This window comes from Stigmatopora argus, chromosome 11, assembly GCF_051989625.1.
Source record: "Stigmatopora argus isolate UIUO_Sarg chromosome 11, RoL_Sarg_1.0, whole genome shotgun sequence".
Lineage (NCBI taxonomy): Eukaryota > Metazoa > Chordata > Actinopteri > Syngnathiformes > Syngnathidae > Stigmatopora > Stigmatopora argus.
Genome location: NC_135397.1, coordinates 9,371,557 through 9,389,626, shown reverse-complemented (window position 1 = coordinate 9,389,626; position 18,070 = coordinate 9,371,557). Strand labels below are relative to the sequence as shown.

The 18,070-nt window shown below is 38.7% G+C and overlaps 3 protein-coding genes across 3 annotated transcripts; 1 reads left to right on the top strand and 2 right to left on the bottom strand.

Moving 5' to 3' along the window:
- Positions 1-500: 500 nt before the first annotated feature.
- Positions 501-3,967, bottom strand: ccnj (cyclin J). The gene is made up of 6 exons (XM_077613231.1): positions 3,779-3,967; positions 3,451-3,543; positions 2,705-2,915; positions 2,320-2,619; positions 1,571-1,730; positions 501-1,463 (listed from the first exon to the last, which is right to left on the bottom strand). Exons 2-6 carry the CDS (start codon positions 3,517-3,519, stop codon positions 1,121-1,123), a joined length of 1,083 nt encoding a protein of 360 aa, XP_077469357.1. The 5' UTR covers positions 3,520-3,543; positions 3,779-3,967; the 3' UTR covers positions 501-1,120.
- An 828-nt stretch (positions 3,968-4,795) lies between these two features.
- Positions 4,796-11,069, top strand: znf518a (zinc finger protein 518A). The gene is made up of 3 exons (XM_077613701.1): positions 4,796-4,949; positions 7,064-9,208; positions 9,311-11,069. The coding sequence occupies exons 2-3, from the start codon at positions 7,078-7,080 to the stop codon at positions 9,958-9,960; spliced, it is 2,781 nt and encodes a 926-aa protein (XP_077469827.1). The 5' UTR covers positions 4,796-4,949; positions 7,064-7,077; the 3' UTR covers positions 9,961-11,069.
- Positions 11,070-11,119: 50 nt separating this feature from the next.
- blnk (B cell linker) lies at positions 11,120-15,310 on the bottom strand. Its single transcript, XM_077613608.1, has 16 exons — positions 15,197-15,310; positions 14,922-14,987; positions 14,574-14,620; positions 14,474-14,502; positions 14,261-14,378; positions 13,906-14,009; positions 13,668-13,774; positions 13,053-13,160; positions 12,949-12,973; positions 12,849-12,879; positions 12,672-12,750; positions 12,571-12,599; positions 12,382-12,431; positions 12,218-12,301; positions 11,991-12,146; positions 11,120-11,424 (listed from the first exon to the last, which is right to left on the bottom strand). The coding sequence occupies exons 1-16, from the start codon at positions 15,241-15,243 to the stop codon at positions 11,260-11,262; spliced, it is 1,245 nt and encodes a 414-aa protein (XP_077469734.1). The 5' UTR covers positions 15,244-15,310; the 3' UTR covers positions 11,120-11,259.
- Positions 15,311-18,070: the final 2,760 nt, after the last annotated feature.

Sequence of the window (18,070 nt, the reverse complement as noted above, 5' to 3'; positions counted from 1 at the left end):
GGGCTTTAACAACACTGCGTTGTATTCAATACATAGAAACACATCTTTATTCATTTATATACCTATGAACGAAACCAAACAACATCGTATTTATGCATCATATTTTGACATGCCTTTGTTTTCCCCCAAAGCCTTTATTATTAGTCACTGTTGTTGTACTAATTCCCTGCTGAGTCGTCGCTGTTTGATTTGATTTGCTCAAATGAAAGTAGATATGGAGTGATAATACCTAGAGCTGACCATGGTGCTGAACGCTTTACTAAACTTTGGGCGACTCAAAATGGGAATTTTCACTTAAAACATTTTAGGGGAAATTAAGGTCAAAGGTTTAGGGTTAGCGAAGGGGTGGAAAACAGACTGGATATTGGCTCTCGAGGACCGGACTTGCCCACCCCTGGAATATATTGACAAGTTACACAAAATGCAGGGACTTTTCTTATCCCAAAAGGATAGGTGCTGTAGAAGCATGTAATAGTGTCAATCATAACTTTTGGTAACAATTTGAAGTTCAACAGAGGTTTGTATTTTAATTAAAACACTTAGTGCACAGCACTGACTGAAATAATTTGTGTACAGAAGAGCAACAAACTTTCCATATATGAACTGATTTTTTTTGGAAACAGTTCACAGTTATGCAAAAAAAAACAAAAAAAAAACATCTATACAAGTACAAAAATTTTCAACGAATGTGCGCCATTTATTTTCCAGAAAGGGATAGGAATCCGGTGCTGGTATCGCCTCAACTAAGTATTGTTCTCAACAACATGGCTTAGGCATCTTTTGTGCAATACTTTTATGTATTTTAGCTTAAGTAAATAAATAAATAAATAAATAAATACTTTGGCATGGCCAAATTATTACAATTTGAAGTAATACCGCTGTGCAAGGACTCTAGTGGTATACTTGAAAAGCCTCATAACAGTTATCAACTCAACAAAAACCCTAACACTAGATCTCCAGAGAAAAAAATACTACAGAATAGCTTAAACCTTGAGGTCCAAAGTGCGGCATGTATTCATTCAACACCCTTCAAATTAAAAACGTGTTATCTTTTTTCTGAACTCCTAATACAAAGAAAGATATCTTGACTTCTATTCAATAACTAAATGCCAGAAGTCCATCACCTGTCAAAGCATGGAGCAAAACTATAAAGCATGCCGACTTGATAAACTCTGTTAGTTTGGTTAGATTTTGGTTCAAATGAGGTAGTTATTGTCTGAGTAGTGCCCTGCGGGGGTCCGTTGGAGACCTGCATGGTGGTAGTGGGGGGTAGATATGAGGCAGCCCTGAGGTTTGCTGCAAGAGATGGTTGCGTAGCTTGCTGGGCGTACTGCATGCCAGGACGGTGCCGGTACGGGGCCGCAGTGGCTGCCTGACTCAAACTATGGCACAACGTCTGACCTTGTTGCAGTGGCTGTTGGCACTTCTGCTTGTTGGCCTCTTTAACATCACTGTCATGCGCACTGGATTAAAAAGGGACAATAAAAATCAATTTGTGTTTTCCTTTAAAGTGTACTTTTTTGAGAGGTCCGAGGAGTTTTTATAATTCATTGTAGAGTAGAATACACACGTGAGGAGTTTCTCAGCACATGGGACAAGGTTCTCCCACATATATCCACTGAGCCGCTGCAATCGGGGAGCCCATGTGGGGGATACATGCAGGATCAGGCGTGAGGCAGCCACGCATGCTGCAGCCACCAGAGAGGGTGCAAAACATAAAAACCCATGATCTAAAAAAAAAGAACAAATAGGTAGGATGTAAGTGCATGAGATGAATAGCTATATAAGTGTATGAACTTTATACCCCCTTAATTTATATAGAAATGTATAACTGTTCAAGTGTCTACAACTGTTAAATATTTCGTAACATATTTTACATATTGACACCAAGACTTAAAAAAAAGCTTTAAGAATATTTTACCTCTGTTTTAGCTTTATAGTAGAGGATAAATAAAGTTGATGTTGATTGAACTACAAAATAAAAAATAAAAAATAAAACAGGAATAAAATATTTTTTTACATACACAATTTTATGTATGATTCAAATCAGCGACAATAGGCATCTATGGTTAAAAAAAGGCATTTGGGATGATCTGGTATGTGCCTAATTTGGTACAGTAGGCATCAAGAGGTTAATTTTACTTTTTAAAACATAGCTTTACATTTTCCTATATTTTAAAGCAGTTGCTGATGTTCAGATTTTCTATAATGTCACAATAGATTACACAAAAATGATATTTTCAGGAATGCGTGAATGGTAGCCTACTTTACAGTTAAAAACTGATTTTACATGCAATATTAAACTTTTGATAACATCACCTTGCAGGGAGACCTCCAGGAAGTAATCAGCATACTTGGCCATGTAAAGTTTTGTTTTCTCTAGGCAGGACATAGGCCAGCCATCATGGAGATCTCCCTCGTGTACTGCAATTGAAAGGTAGTATTCTATGAAATGAGCAGCAGTGGGGAGGTACAGGTTCCACTGGAAGGATTCTAGAAGGAAAAGCTCCATGTGTAGTAGAGCCTGCTTGGTCAAAACAAGGTTTATGGAGCTCATGCATCCGAGGCTGTTCAGAATGTCCAGTTTTGGAATCCTGTCCTCTCTTTCCTCAAACTTGCCTAAAAGAAGTAAATCTGAGCATTACAACACGCGAAAAAACTGCAGAAATTTCCTTCCAATTCATGGGCTCAGTTACACACTTACTGGCCAAAAGAAGACATGAGAGCGAGACCATGTGAAGCTGCTGAATAGTGACATCATAGCGGTCCATGAAGAGGTCCAGCAGGTAGACGGCAAGGTGTCTAGCTGTGGGACACAGTTGGAAGTGGTTGCTGATGATGGCTATGAGATCTGCAAAGTATCGCCTCAAGTTGAGCTGAGGGGACTGGGCTTTGAACGAGGGCAGCTTGAGCTCCTGATTGACAACATTTTGCATTAGTCCTTCATTCTGCCTAGAGTGCAAAACAGTGATGAAACCGTACTGAAGCAGGTCACCAACAAATAAAAATCCCGGAAATAAGAACCTTCAAATTAGTAATGGCAGGTTTCATATGTAAGGTAACTCATTGTGGTTCACATTATTAAAAGGTAACTTCAAATTACCTTAAAACATAATTTAAAAAAAACATTTAAGAACAATTACATGCAGCAAAACAACCCAATGCTGCTTCTCCATGCTTGCTTTGGGTCTGGTCTCCACCTTTTGAGCCTTGATGTTAATATTGTATTCGTCTTCAATGTGTTCAGAAACTGAACCACTCTGTAATTTGTAGTACATTATCAGAATCAGTCTATTTGATCAGACTGGGAGCCACAGTAAGTGATGATAACAATCTTGATTCAAATATTTTTCAAGTTTTCAGAAACAAAACTATAAAATCTTATTTTTGATGCGACAGTCAGCTCTAAATTACACAGTTCCTACCCCAGACACCAGTCTGGAGACTTACATTGCATCTCAGCGTTTGATAAATATCTGTAGCCAGTTGTCCTTTCCACCATTGGTCCTCTAGCTCCATTTAACACAGGGGCTTTTGAAATATCTGAAAATACAAACAAACAAACAAATGAAGCGTGATTGCATTCTATCAGCAATTATTTCGTCTGTTTACCATGTTAAACACATTTCACGAGAATACAACAACGCCTGATTTAAAGACACATGCTGATGCGGCAGCAGTCGGTACTGTTAATGCTAGCAGCAGCAACTGTCCTGTCTGTTCATTCATAAGTTTCAAAGAACTATATTGAGAACATTCAGAAAAGGGGAAACTTCACCTAATGTGCACATGAAGGTAATGCAACAGTCCGTTTCGTCAAAGTAAATTCCAGAGTATATTCGAAGAACATACTCGCAAACCGCACTGAGTACTAATCAGTCAGTTAAACTTCTTCGGTCTGCATGAGTCCAGCAAACACAGCTGCAGACTTCACCGCCACCGGAAATACAATCATCAAGGTGAACCGCTATCAATTACAAAATTAAACACTCTACTCTGTATATTATTAACACATACCTGATGAGAAACTGTGTTATGGTATATGTTATTTCAATATGACGTATAAATTCTGAGATGATTTTTTAAAGAGAAAAATAAACTCTAATATTTGGTTCAACTTCAATCCAAGGAATTTTTATTTATTTCCATTTGTCATTGAAAGCAACACGGTGTGCGGGCAGACGGACGGACGGATGGATGGATGGACGGATGGATGGACGGATGGATGGACGGATGGATGGACGGATGGATGGACGGACGGATGGATGGATGGATGGATGGATGGATGGATGGACGGACGGATGGATGGATGGATGGATGGATGGATGGATGGATGGATGGATGGATGGACGGACGGACGGATGGATGGATGGATGGATGGATGGACAGATGGATGGTTGGACGGATGAATGAATGGATGGATGGATGAACGGATGCATGCATGGATGAACCAGTCCAATCGGATGGACGTCTATCACCGTCATTAGCAGCCAATTAGTCCATAATTAATAATAAACATGTTAAAAGCCCAATCTTTTTATTTACCAATCCTCTGAAAATGACGTGATCGGACCCGGATCCCCTCAAAAGTTTGGGCACCACTAATTTAACGTCCATCGTAGCGAATGGCAGTGTAAGAGTTAATAAATGCATCGATAACCATCTTTGAAATTTTTGTCAGATATTCAAAGTTATCCTAACTCAGAGGCAAATATGTTTATATGTTTAATAGGACAGTGAGTAAGGCATAGTTGTCAGTTTCAAAAAATCTAAGAATATTTTGGTTTTGATCGATTTCGGCATAGTCAGGATGAGGCTTGAGACAGGACGAGCTGCAACCGAGTGCCATCAGGCTAAAGGCTAAAGGGGCTCAGAGGCTGTAATCCCCGGATGATGAAACCATCATGGCTGCCACTCGCTGAGCTGTCAAGCTCTCGACAAAAGAAAAGGTAAAAGCCGAGACACTACTCTCTCCAACAATTCTTCGCCCCGATTGGCCTTTAATTACACCGTCGCAGCGACACCCCGCAATAATATGCAACGATCGTAACTTTGCCCGACGTTTTTTTTTTATTCTTCAAGTTATTTTGTCTATGCAAACGCTTGGTGCGTCACGTCATTTAAAACAAACGAAACGCCACTTTGCGTCACATTTTCACAGTCAGCTCGACAGCAAACGCACAAAGCTTGTTCTTCTGGGAATTGAAAACAGTGACAAGTCCTCCGCTCGTCTGTATTTAAATCGTCACTTCCCAGTTCCCTACGCGTCTGTCGGCTACATTCTCGTCACTTTGTTGTGGTTAAGTTATAGTAGTACAATGGCCGCCCCATTCGCCGACGAGGCTGCAATGATATGATTACTTTAGGTGGCTCCTTCCGCTTCACCCATTAATGGATTAGCAAATTCCGAAAGGGATCTCACTGCATATTGACTGTAAATGGTGATCAAGTGGTAGTGCACATAAGTGAGCCCACCGGCAGTGGCCGATCACCGAGTTATTTAAGAGTTCCGTGTTTTCCGCCATCGGGAAATGATAGAATTTTCAAACAGAACAAGTTCCACCATATCTAGCAACAGGTGGACATGTAGCAAAAAAGGGTGCATATATTGTGTGAATACTGTCTGGTGAAGCAATGATTCCCAACTATTTTGTGTGCCCCCTAAAATTATATGGATGCTCAGAAGGGTGATGCTTTGCTTTTCTATGATCAACTGTGTAATTTTAACACTGGGTTACTCGTATGGTTGGTGCAAAATTGTCCAAAAAGCATCTGTAGCTGGTAATTTCAGTGATACACAGACCTCACTGAAGATGATCCATCAAGCAACCTGTTTAGGGACAGAGGGCTTAATCATTCATGTTCATATCCAATAAATTGAAACTGAATCCTAAAACTTCTGAATATTGAAAGGAAACTTTCAACCGTGTTTAATTCTTTCAACAACACCACCAGACTGGTCTCCAAAGAAAAACTAAATTTGCTTCTCACAAAATCTATGGATAGACAGTGTTTCAAAGCATCACCCCGGGTTAATTTCATTTTTAAAGCACAAGCAAAACATTGGAGAATGCAGATTTTTCTTTTCTTTTCCCAAATCAGAGTTTATAACAGAGTCCTGCTTTTCAAGACCGATACTTACTTAATTGCATTTCTTTGTTTATAGTTTATGCATACACGAGGGGGAAATGCTCGAAAGATTTGTCCTAAACAAATATAACTTAACAAAAAAGAAAAAGGAAAATACATGTTTGTACAATAGCAGGTTTATTTTCTAAATGAAAATTATTTGTTCTGACAGCTTTTCAAATGAAATCTTTAGCCTTTGTTTAGTGCACAATAAAAAATAGTCATTAGTGTTCACTTTCATACAAATGATGACTACCCAATGATTAGACATGGACATAGAGGGATCATTGAACATGCATTTGCCGCCTCCCTTCGACAGTCAGATGGGATTGAATCCAGCACCCCCGTGACTTGTGAGAACAAGTGGCACATTTAATGGCTGGATGGATGATTTTTCTTTTATTCGGTTTTTCATCCTGCATCATTTTAAAGCAGTAAAACCTGAAGTTTATTCATTGACTAAAACCCTCAAGTTTATTTAAACATATTTTCTGGGTAAGTACAGTATAAGTATAGTTATTTGAAACTCAGTTCAAAGTTCTCCTTTTCTTTCGGATTTATTGTTGGGACAGTGACAATGACTTCAACAGAAACTTTGCTCAGTAAAACAAACACAAATATATTGAGCCATTTGTCCAAGTAGGACTGCCACATATATTTTTGTTTTAAATGAACTGTTTATTAATCATTTTAGTTATTAGCAAGTAATCATATCAAATGTCAATTGCAGTTAATCGTAACAGAATGTGGCTGTTATATTCAGATACATCAAAGGTTATTGGCTTTGTTTAATGTGTGATCTAAAAAACAGACATTTTTTGTTGATAATACATATAATACATATTGTATATTAAAAATGTAATATTGCTATATTTCTTTTAAACTAGCTTGATTTTAATAGATGTGCATTGATTTGATTTATTTTTACTCACAGGAACCTGAAAGCCAATGGACTTGGTGAATATTTACACAGTTATCTCTGCTCCAAATAAAAAGCAGCGCGCTCGAAAGAACAATCGAGCTGGGCGCAAACGGCTCCGCCGAACGAAACCTTCAGCTCCTCGCTCAACTATGCAACGTGAAGCTCAAAATGGACCAAAACAGATGTCCGAGGAACATGAACATAGCACAGAGTGGCCTTCCTCAAATAACCCCCACTTAGAGTCACAACCAAGTGAATGCTGGACAAACCATAGTATCGATGCACTCAGGTTCACGTGCTGTCATTGCAAAGACAATCAGGAGTACGTTCCCAAAGACTTAGTAAGACACTTCAAGGAAAACCACAGAGGGAGCTCACCTATTTTTTCTTGTCATATGTGTCCTTTTGATGCACATGACCTCTCATACCTAAGGGTACATCTGTTAAGCCACAAAGACACTTTTTCTAGCTGCAGCATATGTAAGGATGACATAAAACGCACCTGGGCTGAACTGAGTACTCATCTCACAATGTGTCACTGCCAAAATGGCAAATATTCTTGTGAAAAATGTCCAAGATTCTCTACTGATGATGTGGCAGTGTTTTTAAAGCATATGTGTGTACATCATCTTGGCCTTCAAACAGCAAACGAGATTGAACTCGACAAAAGTAATACTCAATTTGCTTCTGTAACAGCAAATGAAACTTTACGTTGTCCCTACTGTAGCTATGAAGCATCTCAAAATCTGGTGCTTGCAAAGCACATTAATGCAAACCATGGTTGCCTGAAAGGTAACCAGAGAAAAAAGGAGATCCGTTCCAAAGCAAGGAACTCAAACAATACCCACATAAGGCCGAGGTTAACAAGAAGTTCAGTCAAAGAAATGTGCTGGTTGACACAGGACTGCCTTTCTCTTCCAGGTAGAGACTTCCTGAATAAATACTGTGAATTGTCTGATCCCCAAACTACACTAGAGAAGACCCAACAGTTTTTAATGAAGTCTGTAGCAGGGGAAAAGGGTGACCAGAAATGGACCAAGGCTCTTAAAAGTGTTCTGTCCAATGTTCCTCAAGATATTAGCATCCATCCAAAGTCTGAGAATTGCATCGTGTCCAATTCTGAGGAGCTCACTGTCCTCACAGTCCAGAACAAGATAACTGTAGCCCAGAATGGTGCAACCTATCCTAAGAGGTTAAAAGTGGTGGAAACAACAGAAAAAGAAAGTCTAACCCCTGAAAGTTCTGCTGCCGATGCTCATTATGACAATGGGCAAAACCGACGTCAAGTAATTTTGAATGATACCCCATATTGCCTGGACACTGAAACAAAAGTAAGCAAAGATGTCTTGAATCATTCTCAAAACAAACCACTTGAGTGTGTCAAAATCCTGGAGAATGGAGAGAACCAGAAATTAAACTTAAAACACGGGGGCGATGTAAAGCATGAAGACATGCAACTGGGCTATGAGGAATTCAATATTTCTTGTGAGCCAATCATCACAACTGAGAGCCAAGAGCAGAAAGCCACTCATAAAGACAAACCAAAAAGTACTACTTTGAGAAAAAGAAGGAAAAGAAAGACCAGGTTTAAAAAGGTGAAGAAAGTAAGCTCTGAGCTTGCCTTAAAGATTGTGTTAAAGAAAAATCCTGTCAAAGAAAGACAGTGGGTGTCACAAAGCCCTCTACTACCAGTGGAAGACCAGTCCAATCTACCAGTGGAAGACCAGTCCAAACAACCACCTCCTGACACAACAATGCAGGTCTCAATACCTATGACTGATCAGCGTGACCCCAAAGAAGCCGTTATAATAGCACATGCACTATCAGAGACTGAACGTCCTCTACATGGCGGCACAAAACCTGCCCAGTTGAAAAATATTCTTAATGAGCAGCCTTTCATGTCTGAAGATTTTCTATTGCCGTTTGATAGAAAAAATGACAATGTAAATAAAACACTACAAGTTGTGCAGACTGTTCATGATAAGAGCATCCTGTCAAATTTAATGAAGACTTCCATCGAGCTGTGTCCTGAGAGCTCGCAGTTCCCTTGCTCCAACGGATCCCCAAACTGCAGTCCGTCAGCTGTTGATGATGGGGCCACTCAAAGCACCCCCAGCAACTCTCCCCCTTTTTCTCAACCTGCTATTACATCACATGGTAAGACTACAAATGATACTTTATATTGAGATGAAAATGGGAGTTAACTCACTGTTAGATGCTGCAGATATGTCTAAACTAGTGTCGAATTCAACTTCACAGGTGTTATGAACCCAGCAGGGAAAAGACAGAGTGACCATGATGTAGAAGTGCCTCCCCAATCCAACCCAGACCTTCTCAGCAATTCTGACCAGCCAACGAAGAAAGCCACGGGACACAAATCGCGGCCAGCCTTGGTACACTGCCAGCAGCCACCTCCAAAAAACCTTCAAAGAACACTGAAATTGATAGCCATGAATCCCTCTCAGTTGATCAAGCGTCCTGTGAGAGACCAGCCAGTCGTGGTACTCAATCACCCAGATGCAGACGTCCCAGAGGTGGCCAGGATTATGAATGTGGTCAGCCGGTACAAAGGAGACGTGCAGAAGGTCGTGCTGTCGCAAAGGACTCTGAAAGCGCTGTCAGCTTTGACCAACGGGATACATGAAGCAAACCTTTATATGGACGCTCAGAATCAACCGCCATGGCACGGGGAGAACCTAGTCCAGGAAAGGTTTGTTTTGAAGCTTAAGCTGCGGAGACTTGGCAGGAAAAAGTACGAGGTGGTTGATGCAGTTTTGCCCAACAAAATAGTTGCAAAGAAATTCAGTTGCTGGTTCTGCGGCAGGGTCTTTGAAAATCAAGAGGTGTGGATGGTTCACCGCCAGAGGCACCTGGTGGACTGGGAAAGGCCAAACTGTGAAAACTTTTAAATGTCGCATACACTGAAAAAAATGTCTGGAATATAACTGCAATACAACAAAACAATCATGGAAAAAGTGACAATCATGTTTTCCAAGTCTTAATTTAATTGTCGCACATCCTGGACAATCTCAGGGTAACATTACCTACCATAATCCTCATTCTCGGCCAGGTGTTGCTCCTTTAAAACTATCAATGCAAGGAGTTTATTTGTAAAATCACAAAAATGTGATTGCGTAATTTAGTTTGAGTACCCTTTCTGTTGACCGACCCTTTTTTAAAATTTAAATACACTGTTGCATTTTTTTAAAGCAAACACTGTAATTGTGTATTGCCACACAGTTTGAGCTCTATATACGGGTAGGCTATAGCATATTTATGATTTTGGAATGGGATGCCAAGACCCATGTTAGTCAGAGATACCAAAACTCTGTATTGTTAAAGAAGTAAAATAAGAGCAATAAGCTGTTTTATTCAACATTTATTTATGGCTCTCATAAATGGAAATTATTTTGGGGCCAATGGAATATTTTTGTAAATGTTATGTAAATTCCAAATGTTCAAATCTAGTATTATCGATGACCGATATGTTTTCATGCATTACTATGAGCAGATTTTCCTTAATGTGCTACATTTTATACCTAAAGTTGTTTTATGATGTCAGCAAATGATAGATTTTTTTTAAAAATCTGACCTTGATTGGTTGTTTTTCCAATTGCTTTTGTTTGACGTGAAAATGTTGATCTATTTTTTTTACTTGCACTATTAGGAGGATTTCTATTTCCGTTACCTCACCCCAAGTTGACAGCAGTCTCAACAGTGTCCTCCTGTGGCAAATGCATTTCCTAAAGCATGACATCTCAGTATTGACAGCACAAGAACGAACCGTGGTGTGTCTCTGTGTTGGTGTCACACAAGGACCATCCCTTTTTAGAACTCATTGTAAATATCAAATCTTCAATTCAGAGGAGAGATTTCTAATTGTATTGTACATAGTCGAACTAGTGGTACTCTAAGAATAAGATGTACTTCTCATAAAGTGCCTTAATTTCTTTTATGCAACAAATCTGCATGAACATTATTTGATCGGAGAATAAAGTTATTTTCCTGGTGACATAGAGACTTAGTTGCATTTTTTAAAAAATATTTAATGTCTAGGGGCAAAAAAATCCACTTCCGATACAGTTACAGTCTCAGGTTTATCGCAAATTTCAATACTACATTAGCATTTCAAAGCATCCGAATCAATCATGCTCAAATCTCCTGAATCTGCCACTTTGTAACCATGTGACCTGTAGACCCCTTGTCTATTATAAACTAGGCAAGAATGCATCAGGAGTGTGGTGATGTCCAGATGTGGTTGTTTCTTTCAGAGGGCGCAGCATGACAGCATCCTTGCTGTTACTTTTGCTGTCTATCAGTACTAGTGGTTTCTTCTGATGTTTTTCGATGATCTGAGAGATGCTGTGGAAATACTAACAACATAAATAAGAAAGGGGGGGGGGGGGTCTTATTTCTTAAGCTCTCACTATTGACCCAGACATTCAGTATTAGAACAGCATATTTTTAAGTATTGCTTGGTGTTTTAGATTTACATGTATAACTTGTTTCCATTTTCAAATGACTTGTTTTCAAATGTATTTTTGGGCACATACATTACAATTATTTTTTTAACTTGCCTAAAAATAGGAAAAACTACCTCCATCCATCACTTTCACATACACCTTGTCCTCAATAGATGTGCAATTGAGCTGAAGCTTCCTCAATTTAGGGTGAGAAGTGTGTTCCGTCCCTGAGTGATTACCAACCAATCACAGGGCTCATAAAATCTCAAGTATATTTGTCTTGCTTCTGTAAAAGTCCCTGTGACTTATCTTAGCTACACTCCAACAAGTTTTTGTTTTAAGTTGTGTTTTAAAACCTGGATATTTTTATGAAACAAATTGTACCTGAAAATATTTATTGGCAGAAAACAAATGTCACTATCTGCTCTACCATAATTGCCAGTGTTTTGAAATGAATGGCAAAAAAGCAAGCATACCACTTCTGTTTTCTTCTCACTCCCCAGGGCAAACTGCTGTCTTGTGTGTATAAACCGGATTGGGATGTTGTACACCTTGTCCTTGTAGTACACCACTAACGTGTAGGGATGATTTGTGTCCTGTCCAGAACTCTTCCTCACCATGAAGGCCCCGTCCTGAAGTAAAAACCAACAGAGGGTCAGTGAAATGTCAATGACTACGTTGTGGAAGTTGACAAAAGACATACTTCTTTTGCGTGAAACAACAGCTGGTAAGCAGTATTGCGGTCACATTCGCCAGAAAACCATGACTCTTTATAGATGTCTGCATCCTAAAGTATAGGGGAAATTAAGCAGTCAATGGCAAGGATGTCTTTAAATTGCTATTCATTTTGGTCTTTGCGAAGACAACCTTGCTTTGGTTGATAGTCCCATTTTCACCAGAGTGACTTTCAGTTTGTTCTAGTACACAGAGACAATTTACAAAGTACCGGTAAATGCTTAGAAAAGAATAGTAACAACTGCAACTTCTGCTTTGTTTGTTATCCAGTAATGTCTCTGATGTGGTTGCTTTCTTGTATGTAGACAAAATGTTACTTACTGAGGAAAGAAAGACTTGGAGGAGGTATCCTGTAGAAGTGTCCAGACAAATAGTAAATCAGATTTTGAATATTTTTTCCCTGGTGTCTACATGTGCCTTACATTGGGTGCTGCATGTCCAGAGTAGTGAACTTTGGAGAATGTGGTCTGCAATCTTTTTGAATTATTGGCAGCGTTCGGCCTGTAAAAATAATTATGAAATTTCACAATGGGCATGCATATGCCTTGTAAAATCTCTTTATTGAGTGAAAACTGTCCAGACAAAATAAAAATATTTACACTCAAAATCTCTCTGCTTTGCAACTTGTACCTGTAATAAGAATCACTGCATGATTTTGGAAAGGGACACAAAAATGTCATGTAAAAACCTCTAACCTACCTGCCTTAAAGGAGGTTTGGGCAAACTGAAAAAAACAAATCAAATCATCCATAACTATCCTGAAATGTAAAAAGCACTATATAAGTAGTATTTCAGTGACTTACCTTCTGGGAATAGGTTTGGGTGGGTAAAATAGAGATGATTCTGGTGGATCAGTGCCATGAGACAAAACTACAAAAATAAATTCATATGATCTCTCAATCACAAGTCTTCTAGTTTAATGTCAGTTTACTTCTGCTGTTACACTTGGCATCATCTAGGTGGCACTACATGCTAAACTACTCTACTGTACTTCATGTGGGGCTTACAATACTGTTATTATAGATGCTGTAAGAAGCATTTCCTCTCTTTAGTATTCACCTTTGTCAGGATCCAACACAGTGCATCTTGAGTCACTTACATCCTGATGGTCCTGGATGGACAAATGGCAGTACTTATCCATGACATTACAAAATTAGTACTATTGTCACACAGACTTAAATACAAACACCCACCTCTTTGCCCAGCACATCATAAAATACTGAAAAAAAGGCACATTTGTGATTCAGTTTGATTGTAAATATGGAAACATCAATAATTTAACAACTTTGTTGTTTAACCTAATTCTGCTGTTTGCACCAATATTTGATTAGGCTAAATATTCTTGAGTCTTTTTTTCATGTCTACATTTTTCATATGTCATATTAAAATCTATTTTCTGTTTTCAAGTTGTATGTTACTCCCTTTTTCTTGTTAATTTGAAGTACATCTTACCAGAAGGGGGATTCTCAGCAGGTTCAATATAGTTGTCATCCTCATTACTATCATCTGGATTGATATAGTCTTCCTGTAGAACAGCAGCAAGAGAACACTTGAACATAAATGGCTGTGCACATTCGATGGGAAGTATAACCATTTCTACAAGATGGATAGCTGGAAATTTAAAAAAATATCTCTATGTTGGTGTCTTCATCTTACATCAGTATTGTCCATATGACTGGGCTGTTGGGGGAATCGCTGTGGTTCTTTGCATCGTTTGACGGCCTTTCTGTATCCCTTGTTTGGCCAGTTATTGCAACTGTCTGCAAAGAAGCCAGATTTTAGCATTTGCAAAATGCCCTCTTCTGACCCACTAACTCAGATGCTTGTTTGACAATGTTTCTATTTTGCAAACTTGCCGAAAACAGCAAAAAAGAGAATGAAATAGGCTACGGAATGTGATCAAATCATGTGTGAATTTTGAATGTTTCAACATAAATGATTGTGCTACTATTTTTAATACAAATGAAATTTGAAAAGCAAAATACACTTGAGTGAACATGACAACACTGACCAACATAGGCCTCTATAGGGAAGGATGAAGAAGATATTCTGGTCATGACGCTGTGGCTGGGAGGCGGCTCATAGTTCACATCGTTCCCTTGCATTGGATTTTCATATACATCATTATCCTGGGAACAGTGTGCATTAAATTGTTTGCTATTTTATAGACAACTGTGGAGTGATGTCGGTAATTTTACTGTATTGGAAAAAAGTTCAAATTTACATATTCTGGTTCTGCACCCCAAACTTGCTCTGAAATCACCAGACAAATATTATATTTTGAGGAGAAAAATGTCCACTCGTGAAGTTTTTACAGTTTTTACCTTTGTAGTCCCTCATAGGTACGTCTGGAACTGGTTTGGTTTTCAGTCTAGCAAAGATAGACACAATAAGAATTGGATCAATGATGGAAAAGTGATTTAACATGCTGTAGTCATTCCTTTGATTAAGATAATTTTAGCATCATAGTCCTTCTTAATTTAAATAACACTGAAAGCAGAACATTTACCACAATTGCACGCAAACATTGACCAGCACACCTTTATTTCCCCCCAAAGTTAGAAGAAAACATATTGTTCCTTTCAATGCACAAGTGGTCTATGTTAGTTGTTAAGTGTCGAAATGGGTTAGTATGTAGGTATTTTAAAAAAGGATACAAATGTTAATCGTACCTTTTTAGTTTAATTAAGTAGCTGCTGTCATTTTTCTGGATGTCCTGAGTGATCTTTTGTAGCTGTCTGGAAAAAAAGCAACTCTCTTGATCAGTGCAAATGGGAACAAGGTTAACATTAGGAGTTCCCTTGGTTACCTTTTTTGGAATGGCAAAATGAACATGTTAGGCAATAAGTTTGAGATAACAGCTCTAACACATTCCAATAATTTCAAAATAGAGGTTATGTCTTCATTCATTTAGTGACAACAACAACAAAAACATCATAGAACTCACCGAATCTTTGCTGTGGCAGAAGCAGTGATTTTACTGATAATTTCCATACCTAAGCAAAGGCTTTATCTCCTCTGTACAGTAGGTCTGTGTAAGTCACACTTTGTCCCCTAAAGGTTGGATTTTATTTTGGCTGGCTCTATCAAAAAAGAAAAAGGAAACAAAGAATCACTTCTCTTTTCCACTCTAAAACAGATGCACAAACAATACCACAATTTCCAAATAACCTCTTTCCTCAACAGGTGCGTTGGTTATACTGTCTTATGACGTGTCTATAAAAATGATGTTTTGAATTCACATTGCAGCCCAATAAGTACAATACAATAATTTTGACAGTATTTTGAAATGACCAATCGCAATGTCATACAATTGACAAAAGCAATACACTTAAATGTTACTTTTTTTGCTTTTTGTTTATTGAAGAAACCGTCAGGGTGAATAATATGCAATGATTTGCAAACACTAAAGAGAAACTGTACCATTGCAATTTGACAAATTATTTTTAACATGGCTTGGCATGATTGGATTGGATTGGATAACTTTATTCATCCCGTATTCGGGAAATGTCATTGTGACAGTAGCAAGAAAAGGCATAGAAACATTTAAACACTTTTTTGTTTGTTTTCATTTTAAGGTGGTTGAAAAAAGTGACAACTGACAAAACAATGGCTAATGGTACTCACAGTTGCTGGCCTGAATGGTTCATAACTCCATCTGACAACTCAGTTCAAACAACAGATAACATGCCCAATGATCTGGTAAGATGATTTGGTATGTGAGCCTATTTATAAACAGTGGATGGCAGTATTTCACCACACGATTTTGTGATTGCCATCTGCCTCTATTATTTGTCCCTAATCTAACATTTGGAGGTGATACTGGGCTCCACTTTAAGGCATCTCTTGGGCACACATTTGCTTTGACTAAGTGTCTCTTCTGTGTGATAACCACAAGGGAATGAGAGCTGCATTCCAAGGGAGGGTGCCCATTGACACTGTATAGGCCTGACATCTGACATTGAGTTAAAGTCCTGGTTCGGACCTTTCTGTGTGGAGTTTGCATGTTCTCCCAGGCCTGCGTGGATTTTATCCAGGTACTCCGGTCGCCTCCCACATTCCAAAGACATGCATGGTAGGCTGATTGGACACTCTAAATTGCCCATGGTATGAGCGTGAGCATGAATGGTTGTCTGTCTCCTTGTGCCCTGCAATTGGCTGGCCACCAACCTCTGTCTCGAAGTCAGCTGGGCTGGGCTCCAGAACCCCCTGCGACCCTAGTGAGGATAAAGCTGTTCAGAAAATGAAATGCAATGAGATCTTTGTTAAGTGTGGGGCTCGTTTAAATTGACAAATGATTTATGATCAATTTTAGAAAAATAAGCAAATCATTAGGAGAATAAAGATGACTCTGTCACATGTTGATAAAACACACGGCCCTTCATTTCGATCACTATAATGCTGCATCGCTCCATTCATCTATTACTGTTAATCACTGTCAGCGTTACAGATGCATGGGGCGAAATCAGATAACTTTGGGTGAGGGCAAACCAAGACTAGACATGTCTAGTAGTACAGGCATTCACACTAACCATCGGGCTACAGGATTATTAAACTATGTTATTATTAACCTGTCCTGAGGCATAATTTTGGGTTGAACTTTATTACAGTTGGGTAGCGAGGCAATCTAAAGAAAAAAATAATTACCATAAAATATGCAGCAATACCAACTAAATTATGTATTCTATTCTTCATAATTTATTGTTCCAGGTCATTCCTTGCTCCAACACTTTCTCTTCTCTTTCTCTTTGACTGTAAAATTCAGTATGAACAACAAAGAATAACAACAACTATTTTTATTTTATGGACTACAGGTACTAATTTAATGGAGAGCTATTTCATGAAAAAACAAAAACAGTGGTATTCCTTATAGAACATCTATTTACATTTATCTAGTATGCCTAATGGAGATTTTCAAAGCACCAACATGGCCTACAGATAAAAGACAGCATCCAAAATAAACACAAAGTAAACACTCTTTAAAACAAATTCTTGTGGTTTAATCAGGAGTAAATCAGAGCAATTTTGTCATTTGAGAGACTTTCCCTAGTTTAAAGGAAATTAACATTGACCCAACACTTATTCCTTATGCATCTACAGTGGGGAAAATGGTGTCTGTATAAATCAGACTTAGCCTTCTGACACGACTAAAATATCAAATAATTCACCCCAGCGGATACTTATACACCGTCCCGATGATGAATTATTTATAGGAGTGTCTGTGCTTGTTCAAATGAGACACAACTTCTCTGCAAGCTTCTATCTTTCCTTTGTATCACCAACTGCAACCCTTGTGTAAAGTGACTTTTAAATCTTAATAACTCACTAGCTATTATAATAGCATTGAATTTCATTTGTGAACAGTTCTTCTAAGTGCATGACTTCTCGCTTTATATGACAGGAGTGTATGAATGGAACAAAATCCAATGATTTGACGGTGAATAAAAGAGTTTCAGCAAAACCTTCACATACTGCTCTTTCTTAGAGGGCATGTTGGGTGACGTGCATGGTGATAGGCCAATATTGTATTCCCTACTGTATTCTGAGCAATAAATATGCTGTGAAGCGATAATAAAAAGGCTGATTTTCAGTGGAAATGGGTCAAGTTGCCAGCACTCTCAGCATACTTATCACTCACCTTGCTCATAAATAAGGCCACTTGGCTATGGTCCCACCCCCCACACTGCTCTCTGGATGGCAAGTTCATTTCAGCCACAGCAGGGATACCTGGGTTGAAGTGAGTGTGCCTGTAGAAGTGCAGTAATAGACTGACCTGTCACATCTTGCAGCTCCAAGGTTCAGATAAAGCATAGAGCAGTGC

What these genes read in the sequence shown, in the direction of transcription:
- blnk (XM_077613608.1), bottom strand. Translation starts at nt 15,243, where the DNA reads ATGGAAATTATCAGTAAAATCACTGCTTCTGCCACAGCAAAGATTCG. An exon ending in TCTGCCACAGCAAAGATTCG is followed by an intron (nt 14,988 to 15,196) that starts GTGAGTTCTATG and finishes CTTTTTTTCCAG; the next exon opens with ACAGCTACAAAAGATCACTC. An exon ending in GTCATATGGACAATACTGAT is followed by an intron (nt 13,775 to 13,905) that starts GTAAGATGAAGA and finishes GCTGTTCTACAG; the next exon opens with GAAGACTATATCAATCCAGA.
- znf518a (XM_077613701.1), top strand. Translation starts at nt 7,078, where the DNA reads ATGGACTTGGTGAATATTTACACAGTTATCTCTGCTCCAAATAAAAAG. An exon ending in ACCTGCTATTACATCACATG is followed by an intron (nt 9,209 to 9,310) that starts GTAAGACTACAA and finishes TCAACTTCACAG; the next exon opens with GTGTTATGAACCCAGCAGGG.
- ccnj (XM_077613231.1), bottom strand. Translation starts at nt 3,519, where the DNA reads ATGGAGCTAGAGGACCAATGGTGGAAAGGACAACTGGCTACAGATATT. An exon ending in CTCATGTCTTCTTTTGGCCA is followed by an intron (nt 2,620 to 2,704) that starts GTAAGTGTGTAA and finishes TACTTCTTTTAG; the next exon opens with GCAAGTTTGAGGAAAGAGAG. An exon ending in CCTGGAGGTCTCCCTGCAAG is followed by an intron (nt 1,731 to 2,319) that starts GTGATGTTATCA and finishes CTTTTTTTTTAG; the next exon opens with ATCATGGGTTTTTATGTTTT.